We start from the raw sequence: 20030 nt of genomic DNA on the forward strand, positions 1-20030 counted from the left end.
CCAGTCCAGTCTGTGCTGAAACGTTACTGTCAATCAAACTATCGTGGGAGGCGCCTGTCTGTGTGACGTCACACAGACAGGCATCTGAGATCGGCTTGATTTGAGAAAGGGGAAAACATTTAACCAGATTAAAAAAAAAACACTGGGTGGATTTTTATCATTATAGGGTGGTTGTGTACACACACTGCCAACACACATTTCAGTTCAAACAACATGTAAAAGTGCAGGTCGCATCCGATGACCCCTTTAAAATAGAAATCTTTAGTAACATTACAAATGTCTTTACTGTCACTTTTGATCAATTTAATGCATCCTTGATGAACAAAAGTAATAATTTCTGTCAAAATAAATCAATCAGTTAAAAAAAAAAAAACTAGTTCAATGACAGCATGCTTGATGCTTGTAATGTGCTGTTCAAACATATTTGCCTAAGTACGACCCATACAATCAAAGCGCAGTATTGTGTCCAGATGAGCCAAAAGCTTTATCTCAAAATTCTGCATGCTGTGAAACAGGTCAGGGAGTGAGTGAAGGGGTCAAAGGCCAGACGCTCTGACCTTGTGCCACTGTCCGTCGTTGATGATGCGCGGCACGCTGACGGAGGTGTTGCCGCTGCCCAGATCGTAGCTCAGGTGAGCCATTCCCTCCTTCAGCTGGATGGTGGCGAAGTCAGCGTGGTTTATCCTGGCCATGTAGAAAACCAGCCCCGAGGCTGCTTCTGTGCGTATCTCGAACTCCATGATCAGCCTGAGGAGCAGACACACACGCATGAGGAGGAGGAGGAGGATGAAGATGATGATAACTGACACTCACCTGTTCTTCACCTTCCTGTCGTCAAACTCAAAGACCATGTGACTGTTTCTGGACAGACCGAACTGTTTGGCCAGTTCCAGCACGACAGGCTCCGCCTCCGCTGCGCACGGCGCCTGTGTGATTGGACAGAGCAGATGTCAATCAAACGCTGCATATTACAGAATTCACGAAGACTTTTTAGTATATAGTAATAAAGCACACAGTACTAGTTATTTGCTAACTAGTTAATTCACAATTTAGCAACTGTAGTCTCTACACCAGGGCTGCCCAAACTCGGTCCTGGAGGGTCAGTGTCCTGCAGAGTTTAGCTCCAACTTGCCTCAACACACCTGCCTTTAAGTTTCTAGTATGCCTAGTAAGAGCTTGATTAGCTGGTTCAGGTGTGTTTAATTGGGGTTGGAGCTAAACTCTGCAGGACACCGGCCCTCCAGGACAGAGTTTGGGCACCCCTGCTCTACACTGTTAATACATTAATTCCCTTTAGTATACAAACAGTGAGTTCTTCATCAATTGTCACTGTAATATACAAATTATTATATTATTAATTAGCTAATATGTAAACAGTTAGATCATATTTCAAATATAAATTGATGTAGTTCAACAAATCTCAGCAGCTCTACGGATGTGCCAATGCTTACAAATCCATATTTAATCAATGAATATTGAATTCATGAAATTAATCAGCTGATTCTATTGAACACATTTAATGCAGCTGCCTTAAGAGAAGGTGAGAGAAGCTATGGTTTAGAGAAAGGAGAGCAAAATTATTTATGCAACAGAATATTGTAAAAAAAAAAAAAAAACAATTTCCTGCCTATTATTATTTTATTATATTTGTTTTTAAAAGTGCTTATGTTTAGGTTTGGGAATAGGGTTAAGGGATCTAAAATATATCTACAGTTCATGAAAACATTAAAAAATGATTATTAATAGCAAAGGACTGTAAATAAATGTTTATAACGTACTTGTCAACATTTGAGGAACACTTGCTAATTCGTTAGTTAGAGTGAATGAATGAAGAACTTTCTTTTTGTACAGTACATACAATGCAGAGACTACAGTTTATAAACTATGAACTATAAAAGCGTGCAAACTATTTATCAGTTTCTATACTTACGTATAATGTGTTCATATAAATTCTGACCCACCAAAACGTTTAACTCAAGATGGCAAGAGTTGTCTCTAAAGAGACTAAACACAGCAAGCATGAGTTTCAGAAAGGTTTGAGTGCTGTTTTATAAAATACAGGCAGTAGATGGAGTCAGAGAACAGCTGATGGAGCTCCTGCAGTCACAACACATTACTGCACGCATTTCATCAGTTCTCATGTGAGAACAATGAAACATACTGTGACTCAGACATCAAAACTTCCTCCAAAAACAAAGCTGCAGAAACAGCACAAGCAGCATAAAGCAGATGGCCGTCAGTCAAAGGATAAATGAGCGTCTGAATGGAGGAACTGCAATATTCACACTAAATTGGATGTCTCTGTGTGTGTGTGTGTGTGTGTGTGTGAGCAGGTTAATACCCCGGCTTCTCTGACACTGGTGGGCGTGTCTGGGATGGGCGTGGCTTCAGCAAGGGGCGTGGCCTGAGAGCAGCAGAAAGAGACATCATGAAGACAGAAGAGCTCAGGTGAAGCCAGTGATTTGTACAGCATCAAAGCATGAAAGAAACATGGTTTCCCAAGATTTGTTATGTTATTATTTTAGTTTTGTCTCAAACCCCATCTTTGACTAATGAAATCCCACAGATGTGTGACTGTCAGAAATTCCTCTTCCTGTCATTTCAGTTCAACGTCTGAGCAATTCAGATCCACATTCATGAATTTAAAAGAGAGTCAGTTCTGAAATTCTGAATATTGATAGACAGCTTGTGCACCCATAAATGGAGGGCGACCATACATCCTCTTTTTCATGGACATTTTTCAGACCTCAAAAAGGCCTAAAACGTTTGAGTTCTGGCTTTGTTTTCTTACTGATGCTCTCTCTACAGTCCTCATAATTATATGTATGTGTATTTGCATTGCTTTGACCGTTCATGCCTTCGTTCTCACTCACCACAACTGGATGATTACGTACAATGTCTGCATGCTATAGGTCAAACTTCCGCGTATGACAGATAACGGAAGTGAGAGAAAAGTGTTTATTACGTTTGAAATATGGATATTTTTCTCACAAAAACGCATGGATTCGCTACAGGAGGCCTTTATTCACCCCCCGGAGCCGTGTGAGGCACGTTTTATTATGAATGCGCGCGCTTTATTTGACGACTTGTGGACTGTTCAACTGCAAAACCCGCTGACTGCAATGATAGAGCTTGGAATAGCCAGGACAATTTTTTGTCTAAGAACTAACCCTTTAAAGCTGCCTCAGCAACATTGACCCTAAAATGGTCAAAGATAATGAATTTAGCTCTTAGGGCCAGTTTTACTAAACAGGGCAAATTAGCGCGAGAGCACAATTCCAAAACAGCGCCAATGGGAGGGGAAATTTCTAACAAGATTGACTAACAATGCGCAAATTAAAGAACACAGACGCAACATCTCATCTACATATCGACCAACGCAATATACCAAGCACAGCGCAAATTAGCGTAGTTGCAAATAAAGAAATAAAGAAGCCACAGTACGTTGAAAAGAACCGAAGGCCAAAAAATGCTAGAAGTTTTGATAGAGCTGGTATTGCATGACTCCTAGTTGAGGGTTCCAAGTCGTCTTTTGTTTCCTGAAGCAAATTAAAAATAACATGGCTTGGCAAACGATAATTTTGTGTTCTTCTTGCATTCCAAATAAATTACATGTGGAAATAAATCCTCTCCCTTCTACCACACGCTCTCTGTTCTCTGCTGTGCCTCCTCTAGCAACAAATTACAGCCATTTCAAGCGCAAAATAGTTTAAGACATGCTTTTTTTGGGTGTTAAATAATGGCGCAAATGCCAGTAATTTGACGAGCGCAAACGTTAGTAAAACGCATTTCGTGATTCATTTGAATACTCTCCTCCCATTAATTTTGCATCTGAAAGGGAAACTCCTAGAAATCCATATTCAATAAGGTCAGGCGCAAAAATAACTGTGTCCACGCCTTTTCAGCGCTAATTCTTCACTGCGCATCTTTAGTAAAACCTGACAGTACTATTTTAACGCCAAAAGACGGTTTGCGCTGGCGCAAGCTGTTAGTAAAACTGGCCCTTAGTGTTTACATGCAAACATGAACGGTACAGGACAAACGACTCTAAGAATCCCAACATTTTCAACATACACAAAAGTCTGGACTTACCCATCACCAGCAGAGCACAGACTTTCACTGAGTAGTGCAAGAATGGGAACTGGGACGCACACAGTCAGTCTTAAACTACAGTAATCACACAGGACTCTCTACCCACAATGCATTGGTTAGGACGTACAGTGGAGGCTGGTGGTGGAGGCCGAGCTGCTTCTGTAGGCCTCAGAGCCTCTTCCTCCTCCTCCTCTTCCTCAGGGGTCTGGGGCGGGGCCAGGTCAGGACACTGCCCAATCTCTGCGTTCTCAAAGGCCACGGGCTGAGAGAAATCCACGGGCCTGTTTCATTGACAGACACAACACACAGCCACTCTTGAGGGAACGATGACACAACGTGACTCCAATCAGGTGAATAATGAACACGCTTATGAGCAAGGACAGACTCATTTAAATCAGTCTGGTAGAGGGCAATGGGGTTCGCTCTAGTGGAAAAGACGCACAGCCCACTGGCAGAGATTCATACTCCTCATTAGAGCAAGAAAAACTCTGATTATTAATGTCATACAGCGTTTAGCTTATGACTGCACTTCAAAACTGCACTGGAAGGAAAACAAGACTTTTAATCTACAGCCACGGGAGGCTGGAAAAAATGGGTCAATGTTTACATCAGTTGCTGGTGTGTACAGTCCAGTCGTGACATATTACAGTGAATTGTGCTCTGGAGGTCGGCGCATTTATCTTGGGCTGTTAAAGGTGACCTCGAAAAGCTTACTAACGTCTCTGCCTTGCTATTATCTGTACAACAGAAAGCTGTGACGTGCCAACATTACTGTTAAGTCTGGTGCTAAGACAGAACAAAAGACTAGTTTTAAGGTTCTCATCACAACCAAAAAGTAGAAGTGAAGTCAGTCAAGTTTACATTATTTAGTAAAGTGATTTCCACTTTAATTAAAAAATACATAACAAACACGATTAATGTAACATTTTTAAAGAAAAAAAAAAAAGATGTTTTGTTATAGCTTTTGGAGCAAGGGCGCCGCCATCTTGTGTGACGTCACGGGGTTGGTTCGCTCCGTTGGCCAGTAAAGTAATAAGCATTTTTTTAACTTTTTGAACACACGCTTGTTTAAATAGAGGAAGACGAACTTGAAAGGACTGTTGAGGCCATAATAAGCGCAAATGCTCATGCATTTGAGCCGATACAGCGAGGGGACCGAGCAGTACTGCCGTTACGGGTAGGGTTGGGAATCGTTTTTCGATACCGGTGCCAAATCGATACTTTTAAAACGGTTCCGGTGCCTGAACCAGTACTTATTAAAAAAATTACAAATTAAAAAATTAAAATTCCCCAAAAGATGGATTGGCCATTAACACTATAAACACATGATGTCGGTTTCATTCATACTGGACACCAGAGGGCGCTCTGTGACAAGAAGCCACATCAGATCACAAAAGGAAGCATCTGAACTTACATTTCACTGCTGGTCATATATTCTCTATATAACCATGTATGTGACAAATAAAAAATCTTGAATCTTGAATCTTGACTGGTGTTGTGGAGTAAAAAGGTTATAATGTTCTCTTTTGTTGAACAACAGGTTTAGAAATTTGAATACAAGGGAGGTTTAGCTTTAGGCATTTTAATTTAAGCATGTTTAGCTTAGTTAACAGAAGGCTACCTGCTGCCATTACGTCCGTTTCGGAGAACCAGAGGACAAATATTTCAATAGATCGCTCAGGCATGGCACCGAAATGATCTGCGTTCTGATTCGGTTCTAGTACATACCGGTTACATAGGTACCGGTGCCATATTGGTACCGGGTTTCGGTACCAAACCCTAGTTACGGGTGGAAGAAGTCGTGAAGTTGCTCTGGTTTGGGGTGAAGAGTGTGTCTGAAACAAATCGTGTTTACATGGATACTCATCAAAACAGCCATGAACATAATTTTCTGTGCATTTGCTCAAGCAGACTAGAAAGAGGACTCAATCTGGTACTCGCGTGCAGTCCGAGCCGAGCGCTTTTCACAGTGTGTGTCAGTGTTGCCAGATTGGAAATGTCCAAGTATCGTACCAGAAGCTCAAAATTATCGCATTTGGAAGAAAATGATCGTATATGAGTCAAACGTACAGAATACAGTTATTTATCTAGACCAACAACTTTTTGACACGACCTGCAAATTACCAAAATAGATAAATAACTCTACACCGGACGCGAGCGGCGCGACAAAATAATATAGAACCCATTATAATCAGTGACACTGTCTACACTGGATACGGCATGGTGCGACACGACACGACAAATCCCTGACAGTAAACTGATGCCTCGTTCTATTTATGACGCACTGACACAAAGTTCAAATGATTTTTAACAGTCGCTTTGTCACGTGCAGTGTAGACAGACTTTAGCTGCTGCGGCACGGCGTGACGGTGTTAACTCCACCTCTGAGTCGCTGTCATCGGAAGCCTGCATGTTGCCAGATGTTGAGGGGGCTCTTGCCGTCATGGGCCGACAAAGTGCTCACTGGCTTAAAAGCAGGGCACCCTCCTGCATTCCTGAAGTGTGCACAAGCGCATTTAGAGAGTCTGTAACATGGGCGTCGCTAGGCCATTTTTAGGGGGGCTATATACCACTACTGGTGAACGAGCCAGTGTAATGCAAATATGTCTGAAAGGTCTGACATAAGATGCTGCATGAACAATACTGTATGAAATGTTGTTTGTTTACATCACATTGTGCCTCGCATTATGAAAACAATGTTTGGGATCAAAACTTCGTGATGAGGTGATATTGATGTAGATAATGTAGCCTATATGTTGAATATTCATCCAAATTGTGGTGAAAACCAAAACATTTGTGTGTTAAAATAACATTTGTGTGTTCAAAAAGTAAAGAAATGCTTATATTACTTTACTGGCCAACCAAGATGGCGGCGCCCTTGCTCCAAAAGCTATAGCAAAACATCCTTTTTTCCTTAAAATGGTTACAATAATCGTGTCTGTTATATATTTTTTTAATTAAAGTGGAAATCAATTTACTAAATAATGTAAACTTGACTGACTGCTTCACTTCCACTTTAAAGCCTAATGTCATTGAATCCTGAGCAACTGATGGGGCACAGGGTTGCCAGGTCTGCGACACAAATCCAGCCCAACTGCTATTCAAAACAAGTCCAAAACTAGCCCAATTGTATTTTTCTGCAATTATCCCCTCCACCTAAATCACGTTCCAGCGTAAAAGTAACCCCATTCTGCGGGAAAACCACAGACTTGGCAACACGTATGGGGCAGTTTTTAGGGGACTGTAGCATTATGTGGTTTAAAGTTATAGTTCATCCAAAAATGAAAATGCAAACCTGCATGACTTACTTTCCTCTGTGGAACACAAATATATTTTAAAGAATGTTTCAACAACAAAAAACACTGGATGGACAAAATATCTAGTCACAAGTACGTATCATTTTGGGTGAATTGTTTCTTCTCTTAACTTTCCTCAACAGAAAGGTCACCTTCATTAGTTTATCTAGGAGGTTTTTTTTCTTTTTCACCAAAACTATTAAACGATTAAGCATTAATTTGCATTAAGCCATTTAAAGGTGCAGTATGTAATATTGACAGTTGGCAGCTGAAATGGGTATTGCAGTCCAAATTCTAAATATTGTTTCTCCCGCCCCCTCCCCAGACTCAGGTTGCCAGATTGAGGACATGCAACAGGAATGAGCGCCACTGACAATGGAAGGAGACGAGCCTTACACTGACTACGTTTACATGGACATCAGTAATCTAATTAATTACCTTATTCTAAACAAGACAATATTATATAGATGTATAAACAGAGTTCGTCTTCGTTATGATGCCATATGCAGTTTTGGCTGTTGCATTTATAATTTTACGAAAGCTTCAAGTGCAGTTAATTATTTGTCATGCTATACGTGCAAACAGACGACGGGGTTGTTGAAGCCATGCTCTTTTGTTTGCCGTCAAACGATTGACCACTGCAGTGTGTATCCTGTTGCAAAATGCGGCAAAAAGTCCTACATGACAGTAATAGTGTGATTAAGGTGCGTACATGTCTATACTGCACTTCGATAATGCGACTAAAATAGGATTACTTCTTAATTCAATTTCAATTTCAATTATTATAGAAATAATAATGTCTTAATTAAATTTTAATTTACTTCGAGTATGACTTTAGCTGGATTAAGGTAATCAAAAATCTGTTTACATGGTAGATTCTTGATCAGAAAATCGTGTTAAAATTGGAATTTTGTTGTCCATGTAAACATACTGACTGTAAGTTGATGAGTTGATCTTCTCATGTTTTAATGGCTCTGGTCATAGAGATTTTTTGATGGATGCTAAAGCTTTTTAGATCAAGTAGAATCTGTGATCTATGACCCAAATCATTTGTTTGCTTCCATGGCTGCAACACGCTGTGTTTTCCACCAACTGGCAACCTGGGGTGTCAAAATACAATTGGGTGAATTGGCAGTGGGCGGAGTCACACAGACAAAAACAAAAACAGACATTCTGACATGGAACGCACATTTCAAAGTAGAATAACTGGCTGTAGCATTGTATTTCAGAGAAATAAGTATGTGATCTTAGCATGATGCCTATATAGTATTTTTATGCTTTAGTACGGTCAAATAATTACATACAGCACATTTAACTTTAACTTCACCAAAAAATATGTATTTTTAAAAGAGATGTGAAGTCATGATGGGTGGATGATGAGTTTGGACATACACAGTGTTGATGAGAAGGTTCCAGATGCAGCCCTCAAAAGGCACGTTGGGCCGCTGTACACCTGTTTCTATGTCCGTCGGGATGCCTCCAATGAAGAGCCGATGGATGCTCAGAGGATGATCGTTGGGTAATGGCTGCTGGAAGGGTGGCTCTTCATCCACCTGCACAGTGAAAGATCTACACACACACACATGCTCCATTAGTTTCAAAGAGGCCTGCATGGGAAACATGATGAGAGAGAGAGAGAGAGAGAGAGAGGGTGGGCTTACGCTCCCGGGAGTCTCTGGATGCGCAGTGAGTGCTCTCTCCCATCATGCAGTATTCCCTTATCCGCTTTTCTGAAAGCTCTGCGTGGACTCTTGCTGCCTGTGAACACCAGCACCTCCAGAGCCCCTTTATTCAGCTGCACAGACAGGAAGGGCTGCAGACACACAGACAGATGGGATGAGGCTTAGACTATTACTAATCACTTTTGTTACTAGTCACTATTGTACACAGTGTTAGTGATCTAAACAATCCCACAACTCAAACTAATAAACTTCCATGTCCAATGAATCAGGCATCTGGTTTGTGCACCAGACATGAATAATTCTTCAATTTATGTGTCGTACTGTCAGCAATGCAACCACCAGAATACCCTATAACACACTACATACCAACATGATAAAAAAAACACTCAGAACATTATAGCAACCACATAGCAACACCCAAGCAACCACCTAGAGCAAACCACTAACTAAATATCAACATGACAAAAAACACTCAGAACACTACTGCAATTGTATAGCAACCACATAGCAATGCATAAATAGCAACCACCAGTTAGCAACCACCTAGCAATACCCTAAAACAAGCCACTCACTACATACCAACATTATAAAGAAAAACACTCAGAACACTATAGCAACCATATAGAAACACCCTAGAACCAGCTAGAACACCCTAAAACAAACATGCCACCATGAAAAAAAAGGTTAATCAACTGTGCTTAAAACACTCAGAACACCTTAGCAACGTCCTAGCAACCACTCACAACACTCAAGAAACTACATAGCAATGTACTAAAAACACTAAGAACACCTTATCAACCCTCCAGAACACCCTAGCAATCTAAAATGCCCTAGCAAGGACCAATGTGAAACTCTACTAACTCTACACTTTAGCAATCACTCAGAACACCTTAGCAACTGTAATAGTAAGCCTTAGCAATAGTAATGCTCTAGAAATCACTCAGAATACCCCAGCAACCACCTAGAAACGCCTTAGCAACCAGCCAGAACACGTAAACAACCAGCAATGCAGTGGTAATACCACTGCAGAATAATATATTCTTTAATATATTGATCTCTGTTACCACTGAATCTAGATCTGTCTCTGTCAGAAAGAGATGCATTAACGAAAACACTAGTGTGCTATTTATGGAGGCTATATCTTTAACACCAAGCATTTGCCTTGCCTTGCCTTGCCTAATAAACTAACAACTACCCACAACACCCTGGCAAACAAAGTAGCAACTGCGTAACACCCCAAACCACTCAGAATACCCCAGCAACCACATAGAAACACCTTAGCAACCAGCCAGAACACATGAACAATCACCTAGCAACGCCCTAACAAATTCTTTGTTAACCGACTGTGCTAAAAACACCGCATGACAATGCCCTGGCAACAGAGTAGCAACTGTGTAGCACTCTAAACCACTCAAAAACACCCAAGCATTTTAATGGTGAGCTTTGCAAGCTAAGATAAACAGTTCACGTTTCTTGATAATATATGAAAATGTAGTCTAAAGATAAAAAGCTAAGTATTTTTGATAAGAATGGTACATTGAGACGTACTGAGGTTCAGATTGGCTCACAGTAATATATTCAGGGGCAGTGAGCTGAGGGCCGGTAATCAGACAGACGGCTCTGAGAGCACACACTCACGCTCTCCACGCTGCACTGGAATTGACGAGAGCGATGCAAGAGCAGGATCCTCTCTCCGAGCCGATGGCAATGCGCACGCAGCGCAGGTGACCCTGGACTCGCTGTAAATTAGAGGAATGAATGAGGAGCGGTGGAGAAAACCCTTGGCCTCTCCGAAGCCGCACTCCCGCAAAATGACACCCACTTAATTTACAAGCAATAATGATTTTCAAAAGGTGGCGGTCCGCCACCCTCTCCCAGGAGGGTTATCGCAAATTGGACATGATCCATCAAAACGGTGGCTTGTAAATCTATTTTTACAAACGGAGTATCACAGGGAGGTGAGAGAGGCGACTGCTTACTACGGATAAGCCACATAATTGATGTGCTGCCCCTGAGCTGGCGAGAGAGAAGGATGATGAAGACGTTACTGACAAAGATGTAGAAAGTCATATTTTAATTAAAATGATCACCGTGCCCCTGGCCTTTAGTACACCTGGTAACAAAAAAAGATCAACTTTTGTTTGCTGAAGGGCAGAGGCAATTACAAACCTGCCTGGATAATACATCTCTTTTATGTGCTATGAGACCCCTGTAACCCCGTGGATTCATTATGATCTCGTACTGAAGGCCGCGGCTCCCCGAACTTCCACTATTACCCATAATCACCTTCCTAAGCGCTCAGACAGGCAAAAATAATAGCATTGAACCGTCTCACACAGTCTCCTGTATGTCTGTGTTTGCAATCAGCTGGAAGAAAGCTGGATTTCTCAAAACTACGCAATGAAGCTAACACTTAGGCTCAGTCATACCTACAGGAGCTTTGTGTTTTGTGTTTTGTCAACACTGAACTAAACGGATCTGAATAATAACACTACTGTTTTCTGTAAAACTGCTTTACAGCTTAAATTGAATTTGTGTCATAACTGATGAAATTTACAACATTAACACTGTTATTTTGTTTATTTGAACTATAGACCTGTTTCAAAATTACCATTTCTTTCAAAAGTACTAGACAAAGCCGTTCTCATTCAGCTGCCTTTATTTTTTTTTGCATAAGAACTCAGTTTTTAAAGTACTTCTCTCTGGGTTTAGAGAGCATCATACCACAGAATCTGCATTTCTTAAAGGTTCTTGATGTCTTGTTAACTGTAGACTCTGGGGATGCTGCAATTCTGGTATAAGTAGCATTTGATACTATAGGCCATAGAATTCTTATTACACGGCTTGAACAGTTGGTAGGGATTCAAGGTACTGTTTTAAATTGACTTAAGTCCTATTTAACTAATAAAAGTTTTACAATTACTTTAGGTAAATTTGCATCATCTTCGGCCCCTTTTAAGTGTGGGGTTCCTCAAGGATCTATTCTGGGACCCATTATGTTTTCACTATATATGCTCCCAATTGGTTTTATAAAAAAAAACAAAAAAAAAACAAAAAAAACATGGAGTATCATTTCACTGCCAGTAAAGAAGTAAAGTAAATAAAGACTTAAAAACATGGTTAGCTTTTTGCATGGTTGATTTTTTTTTTTTGCATTTAAACAAATACTATTTTTTTTGGAGCCTCTATTGTGTCAGGTTCCCTAATACTGATTTAGGCCCTTTGTCCATATATGGTAAATCTATGGTAAAAAAAATAAAAAATAAAAATTGAGGTGCACTTTTGACTTATGACTAACTCAAATTTGACAAACACATAAATTCTGTTGTTAGATCAAGCTTTTTTTCTATTAAGAACACTGGCAACGGTCAAGCCATTTTCGTCTTTTTGTGATTTTGAGATTTAGCCCTGAAGCTCTGGAGTATTTGCTTCCAAACATTAGAACTGCCTCCACACTGGTGTCTTTCAAATCTCTTTTAAAATGTTATCTCTTCTTCCAGGCTTTTTTTTTTTTTGTCAGTACCTGTTTTGAGATATGTTGGAACCTGATGTTTTATGTTGTGTAGTGATGTTTTAGAGATTTGTTGGACCCTCAATGTATGTGTTGTTTAATAGTGGTGTGTATGTTTATAAATGACCCTTCGCAAAAACCCACCCTCCTTAGTTACTGTTGCTAAGTCCGACAAGCCATGCCACTCTCATGTCAAACATCACGCCACGCAGTAAAAATCACGGAGCAAAGTGGAAACTGACAACATGCCGACATACAAGACAGAGCAGGTTACTTCTGGTCTGAAACAAAGTCTCAGCTTTCAAATTTTGTTATTTAAGAAATTCAAACAATAAATACTGTTTTGTGGCTCTTTAATGTGTCGTGACAGATCGCTGTAGCGCCTCAGTTCAAGTGGCACGTCAACAGATCGTCTTTTCATATTTACTTAAAGCATGATATAAACATGAATGAACATCAGAACGTAATTTATTTCAACCGCGGAAAGATGTCAATACCCCCAATTTTTTCAAGTTCAAGTCCACCGAAGTTAATGTACTCTCCTGTCTGGCGGATGAATTTGGCGTTATGATTGGTCAGATCGCCTGTCAGTCAAGCTCTTTGCGAAGGGTCAATACACATTGGTCAACTGACTATTGCTTTTAATTGTGCTTTATAAATAAATTGCATTGCCTTGCCTTATTTTCATGTTTATTACTGTGAGGCTGCTTTGAAACAATCTGTATTATATAAAGCACTATATAAATAGATGTGACTTGACTTGACCTACAGGAACATTGTGTTTTATGTGTGCTTCGTTTAATTAAGAATTAATTGGGAGTAATCTTACTTTTTTTTGCAGTTGATGTAATTAATTTAAAGTTCTTGAAATTTATCTCTTTCACAGTGTAGTGCATTCAGTGTGAAACGGACCGCTGATAGTGTGGCTTATTGGCACGTACTGTCTGTGCTGTTTTAGCACCTGATTTCCTAAAGCAGCGGTTCCCAAAATAGGGGGCATGGAGTTATAAAAAGGGGGGCATGGCAAGGCTAAAGGACGATGCACAGTCAGATTGTTCTGCAAAAGAAACCCCTTCTGCGTGATGCAAGACCCCACTGCAAAATTGTCCCGCTTATTATGCGGCTACTTGCCACATAAGTAAATAATTGAACACAAATTATAAATTTGACATATTTTATTACCTTATGATGTCTTGCAGTACCCACTGAAGTGGTCTGTTATCAGTTGTAGCGGTTGTTGTCATGTAATAACAGACTACAAGATGGTGCGATTGGCGAATCAGAATTGAGTATTGCAGGGAGTCGTGTAAAAATTAAAATGAAAGATGCATGGCTCTGCACTAAGCATGGATAAGTTTGTGAAAAGACCAGGTAAACATAATGCAGATGACAAATCTACTTTAAATCTACTACAAAAACAACATTTCTACATCAGACACGAGTGGCGCGATTCAACAAATCCAAACAGAACCCATTATAATCAGTGATCCTATATGCGGGATGACTCGACATGACACATTTCTGACAGTTAGTTCTGTTTCTGTGAAAAAAAAAAAAATTCTACAAATGGAGGACCCACCAGAAAACCACTTTTCTTTAAGAAAATCTTGTAAGACTGAAAATAATTTGTTCGGAATGCAACAACATATTGCAATTTCCCATCTATTCCACTTCATTGGCAAAGAAAACTTTGTGAAATAATCAGTACTTCAGGACCAAAATTCCATTTACAAAGTCCACACACATTTCGTATATTTTCTTTGATGCTGTTTGTTTGTCCCTGCTGGTCTACTGCTGTGATTTTTGATAAACCCGCCTCTAAGTGGAACGTAAAAACAATACGTCTGGCTGCATGAAACTGTTCAAAGCCTCCCCCCAAATCCGGATTTGAATTATAAAGAATTTTCCTCCGTTGTTTACTGATAAATAAGAGTACTGGAACTATGGGACTGTTGTGTACAGGACTGTTGTGAAGTTAAAATGTCAATCTGTGTAAAAGGGTTTATCAGCATTAAACACATTTCAGTAATCTCATGACTGAATGAGAGTGTGAGGTGTGTGTGAGCACCTCTCCGGTCTGTCTGCGCGAGCGGCGCGGGATGTGGACAGGCGTCAGGCCCTGCGTGAGCTGCGTCATAGAGGTCAGTCCTCCTCTGCCGAACAGGATGATGCCGTTTTCACTCTTCGTGCTGAAGGAGAGAGAGATCTCTGAGCCCACATCAAACGATACAGGCTTCAGCTCCATGTACCCGGGCCTGGAGAAGCTCACGGTGTGCAGGTTCTGACAGAGAGAGAAAGCCAGTGTTTAGTTTGTAGTTTCACCCAAAATCCTCCTGTGGTTCATCAGCTGATGGCATTAGATTGGTCATGGGTGTTTCTGCAACTATGGAAACTGTCCTGGAAACTTTGTATCATGCCTTCATTTTTTCGTTTTGGAAAATGGCTTTACGTTCCACATTTTTGCACCTAAATGTCGCACCAGGTCAAAATTGCATTGTTGAGAGAAACAAACAAACAAACAAACAGTTTTGTCCACGTATACGTCACATATTTACCAGTAAATTAAATAAAATGTTTACATGTTTACATTTTTAAACATTCTTAACACTGTGAACTTAATTTTAGTTTCACTCACTCCACAACTAATTATTTAAATTTAACAAAGAACAAGAATAAAAATAAAAAATACTGAATTACCAGCATGAGGGAAATGCACTATACAAACACAAGCACCAACTGTTGAATGTGAAGAGAGAAACTGAAACCCTAAAACCTGAAAACTGAAACCCATGACATAAAACATTTCTTTCTGAACACAAAGGCCAGTCGTGTTATTCAGTTGATGGAAAAATGCTAAACCCTAGATTTAAATGACAAAAATGGTCTAATGTAGAAAAGCCATTTGTTCTCATAAAATGATATTAAACATCAGAATTTAACACAGTGATCAATGTTGATTCACTGTAGGATAGGGATGCACCGAAATGAAAATTCTTGGCCGAAGCCGAACAAAATGAAACACTGGGCCGAATACCGAACACGGTTTTTCGCATTTTCTCCCCATATATTTTGCCATTTTTTTCTCACCATTGCATAAATTAAATAGCCAAAACGTGCTTTTTACTTTTTTGTCTAGCTTTTCAAAGAAAAAAAAATCAATTACAAAACAACAATTTAAAAATATTTACTTAACACTGAACATTTTTAACATTCCAGCAGACACTATACCAACAAAGCACAATTTAACTTACAATGAATAAGCTCGTAAAATATAATTTTTTTGGCCATTTCTGAGACCCCCTTCTTGAATCAGTTATGTATTTTTTACTGTACTAATAAATGCAGCCTTGCTGAGCAGAAGAGATTTTTTTTTAAAAACATTGTGTGAGTGTTATAATAAATGTATTAATAGAGCTGTTGTAATTATTATTATCATTATTATTGTCTTATTTTATTTTAAAAATGCATAAAAATGTTACTGAGCAGTTGACGAATAACACTGTTTCAGCGCAGATTTTCCTGGCGCTTTGGACTTTGAACCCTGGCTAACGAGCAGATAGCGCCTTGAGCGCGCGACGCTGTCAGAAGAATACATGCAATTTGTGCGTGTATTAGAAAACAACGTTTTGCAGTGTATTTACTAATCGTTTGAGGCCATTTCGCGATTTCAATCATCACACAGTAACCAGCAACAACCACCCCTTGCTAATTCTCTTCTGATTTTCCTTTAAAAAGAGAAAGATTTATATATATATATATACACAGAGTTCTGGCATGAAACTCTAGATGGCGCAGTTCGATAGGTCTAACTCAATCTGACCAAATGACATCATTATCACATGTCACAGCTGATTGGTTCTCTCCTGTATCGGTAGCCAATGAGCTCGCTGCTCAACATTCAAATATATGACTAGTGCTTGCTGTTGCAGTCGCAGCTTGCTTCAGAAACCCTCCCCCTTCCCCAGCTCCACCTGTATAGATCTGCTACGAGGTGAATCATGTATGCTATATGGGGGTTATTTCATGTATGTAATATTTGCAGCAGCAATATTTCTTACATGCTCACAGCAGCATGTTGTGGATGTATTGGCAGTAGCAAGTCTCGGTACTTGCTCTGCAGCAGCAGCAGCAGCAGATCTATTCCGCCAAGACCAAATACATTAACATTATCATGTACATTACCATGCCAATCCCTCCGAGAGTTGTCATGACAGAAATATATAGATTGCTTGTGGAGAAATACTTAAATTGAGCAAATGTTGCCTTTAGTGAAGAGAGACAATAACAAAGGCAGGAAGGTGCTGTGTTGCTGTACCTCAATGGAGCAGCCTTTGGTCAGTCCTGTGTAGTCTGGGCTGCTCAGCAGATTGTACGGCGTTCTGGAAACTTCAATGTCTTTCATACAGCCAGAGAATCTCTTCAAAACCACCTCTGACCTGAGGAAACGTGAAAAAAAAACCTCATCCAGCAACTGTTTTATAAAGCAGACGTAAGATTAAACACAGGAGGAACTCATCTAATAACATCAGAATGCACATCTGCACACCTGTAGTTTCCAGTCTTGGGTACACCGCCAAAATATATCCTCTCATCCTCCCTTAGGTTGAGGCCTGTCGCTCCACCTGGAGACGCCATCCGCAACTGCTCGTCCTCATTAGTGTCGATGTTCACTATGGCGATGTTTGCTAAGCAAATGTAAAAGAGACAGTGTGATCACAGATAGTCAGACATTCACACACTGATTTCCCAGACAGGTGAACCTTATTTGCCACGCTCATCATATGACTTCAGAAGATTTTGAAATACATTGAACATGTCACATGGACTACTGCTTTGAAAGCTTGCAAGGGACCAATGTGAACATCTCCATTTGTGTTCCACAGAAGAAAGAAACACATTTGGAACAGCATGAGGCTGGGTAAGTGACGGATGTTCATTTTTCAGACCGGCTCGGCACACTGCTGAAGGTGAGCTGCTCTGTTCTCATGTCTGTACCTTCTTTCTTCATGCGGGACATGGTGAACGACTTCCATTTGCCGTCATTATAGCGTTTGTCACTGATGATGGAGCCGGTGCCAGAGCCCAGATCATAACTCACTTTTACCCTCCCGTCGCTCAGCTCTGCACTCATGAAGTCCTTCTGCTCAGACAGACAGACAGAGCACAGATATAACCAGCAGAACGCATGCAAATGCTGTAAAATGGCTCATTTATATGGTGTGGGCGGGCTATAACCATGTCTCTGGTGGCGAAGTACATCATGAGCGCGTCTGTGGAGAACGTGCGAAACTTGAACATGACCGTGGAAACATTTGGGTTCCATCGGGTGGGTCGGCTGACGGCGGCGTATCCCTCTCCGTCAAACTGAATCGTGCCTTCAGTGTCCGCTGGCTGAGGACTACACACACACACACACACACACATTACACTGAGCTCCTCACACTGAGCTCACAGCTGTGTGTGTGTGTTTGCTCACCTGACCACACATCCAGCACAATCCCCGTCTCTCTCTCTGTAGTTCCAGAGGCCGATGGGTTTTCCATCCAGAGACGTCTCTCCCATACAGCCTGAGAATGTGGTGGTTTTCACAGCGTCTGCCTTCTACACACACACACACACACACACACACACACACACGAGGAGAATGTATTTCACATGATAAAACAGTTCAGACTTAATATACTGATAAACTGCACAATAATTCAAAATATGTGACCTTGGAGCACAAAAGCAGTGTTAAGTCGCTGGGGTATATTTGTAGCAATAGCCAACAATACATTGTATGGGTCAAAAATATCGATTTTTCTTTTATGCCAAAAATCATTAGGATATTAAGTAAAGATCATGTTCCATTAAGATATTTTGTAAATTTCCTACCGTAAATATATCAAAACTTAATTTTTGATTAGTAATATGCATTGCTAAGAACTTCGTTTGGACAACTTTAAAGATGATTTTCTCCATATTTTAATTTTTTTTGCACTCTCAGATTTTGAAATAGTTGTATCTCAACCAAATATTGTCCTATCATAACAAACCATACATCAATGGAAAGCTTATTTATTCAGCATGCATAAATCTCAATTTTAAAAAATTGACCCTTATGACTGGTTTTGTGGTCCAGGGTCACATTTATTCTTTCAAAATTGCCATTGTCGCAGTAATATCATTGATTTCACAGCACTGATACTATTGGATTAGAACAAAACTGAATCAAATTAGTTCACAATTCATGAATTTTGCAACATCGACACTTTGAATTGAACTGATTTGAATCAACACTGAAGTGACTCGAGCTGAATAACGTCACTACTGTCTTCAGCAGTGTTGGGGGTAATGCATTACAAGTAACACCAGTTACTTTGTTTCCCATGTCCTGACTAACAGCTCTCGTGTTGCCATGTTGAGAGAAATCAGGAGTAAGTGCAGAGATGTTGTGTTCGCTGTGTGAACATGATCTTACTGCAGTTCTATCTAGACTAAATATGAACATGTACGTATTTACTCATCTCACTTGCACAAAAACAGATTCAGTGCTACTCAAAATGAATAGAAACAGTGAAATGCAAACTCAGAATATGACGCAAACCTGCAATATTTAAATATTTTAAATATACTTTATGTATTTAATCCCATTTTATTAAGCAGTGTTTTTGCTGCTGACCTTCGATGATCCAATGCAACCATACTAAGAAGCAAAAATAACTTTAGATAAACATAACATTTGGGTTGCATTTTATTTCTGAAGACTGAGTGTTGAACTTTGTTCTCCTGCGTCATATTCCTTCATGCAATTTGTTTGAGCTGCGCCCTCTACTGTACAGATGTGAATTTACATTTCCTTCAGCCTGACGCTTATTTATTTCACTTTTGGTGTGAAAGGGCTTTTACATCTGCCAAAATAGAACTTCATATATTAAAAACAAACAAGCAATCCCTGCCCAGATTTAAAAAGTAACGCAAAAGTAACGTAACACATTACTTTCCATAAAAGGTAACTAAGTAATGTAATTAGTTACGTCTTTATGGAGTATTGCAATATTGTAATGCATTACTTTTAAAAGTAACTTTCCTCAAACACTGGTCTTCAGTAGAGTTGCTTATAGCTGAATTTGAACTTGTTTCATACTGAATGAACTTCACACAGTTATTGAACTGAACTGAATCAACACTAAACTGACTAGAGCTAAATAATAGCTACTACAGATTTTTTTAGAGCTGTTTTTAGCTTCTGCCTCATTTTGAAGTTTGCATCACTGATTCTGTGACTTTAATGTTTATAACTGATAGCTGCTTTGAAACAATCCCTGTTGTATAAAGCACTGTAAAAATAAAGGTGACTTGACAGAATTTAGATTCTTAAGCATATTTATCTTGGTTTAAGGCAAGACATTACAGGTGAATATGCTAAAAATATTAACTAATAGATCTTACCATACTTCTTCAGCT

At 39.8% G+C, this 20030-nt stretch overlaps 1 protein-coding gene across 1 annotated transcript in view; it reads right to left on the reverse strand.

The window, feature by feature from the left end:
- Nucleotides 1-20030, reverse strand: part of LOC107740527 (laminin subunit alpha-2-like) — a 230930-nt gene that overhangs the window by 7249 nt on the left and 203651 nt on the right. The window contains 12 exon segments of the mRNA XM_016552978.1: nucleotides 558-747; nucleotides 814-926; nucleotides 2342-2404; nucleotides 4220-4373; nucleotides 8781-8957; nucleotides 9050-9201; nucleotides 14650-14862; nucleotides 16897-17017; nucleotides 17128-17266; nucleotides 17577-17721; nucleotides 17817-17979; nucleotides 18058-18182. Of these exon segments, the coding sequence (XP_016408464.1) occupies nucleotides 558-747; nucleotides 814-926; nucleotides 2342-2404; nucleotides 4220-4373; nucleotides 8781-8957; nucleotides 9050-9201; nucleotides 14650-14862; nucleotides 16897-17017; nucleotides 17128-17266; nucleotides 17577-17721; nucleotides 17817-17979; nucleotides 18058-18182 (1755 nt within the window).

The sequence above is a fragment of the Sinocyclocheilus rhinocerous genome, unplaced genomic scaffold, assembly GCF_001515625.1.
Source record: "Sinocyclocheilus rhinocerous isolate Xijiao unplaced genomic scaffold, SAMN03320098_v1.1 scaffold1246, whole genome shotgun sequence".
Taxonomy (NCBI): Eukaryota; Metazoa; Chordata; class Actinopteri; order Cypriniformes; family Cyprinidae; genus Sinocyclocheilus; species Sinocyclocheilus rhinocerous.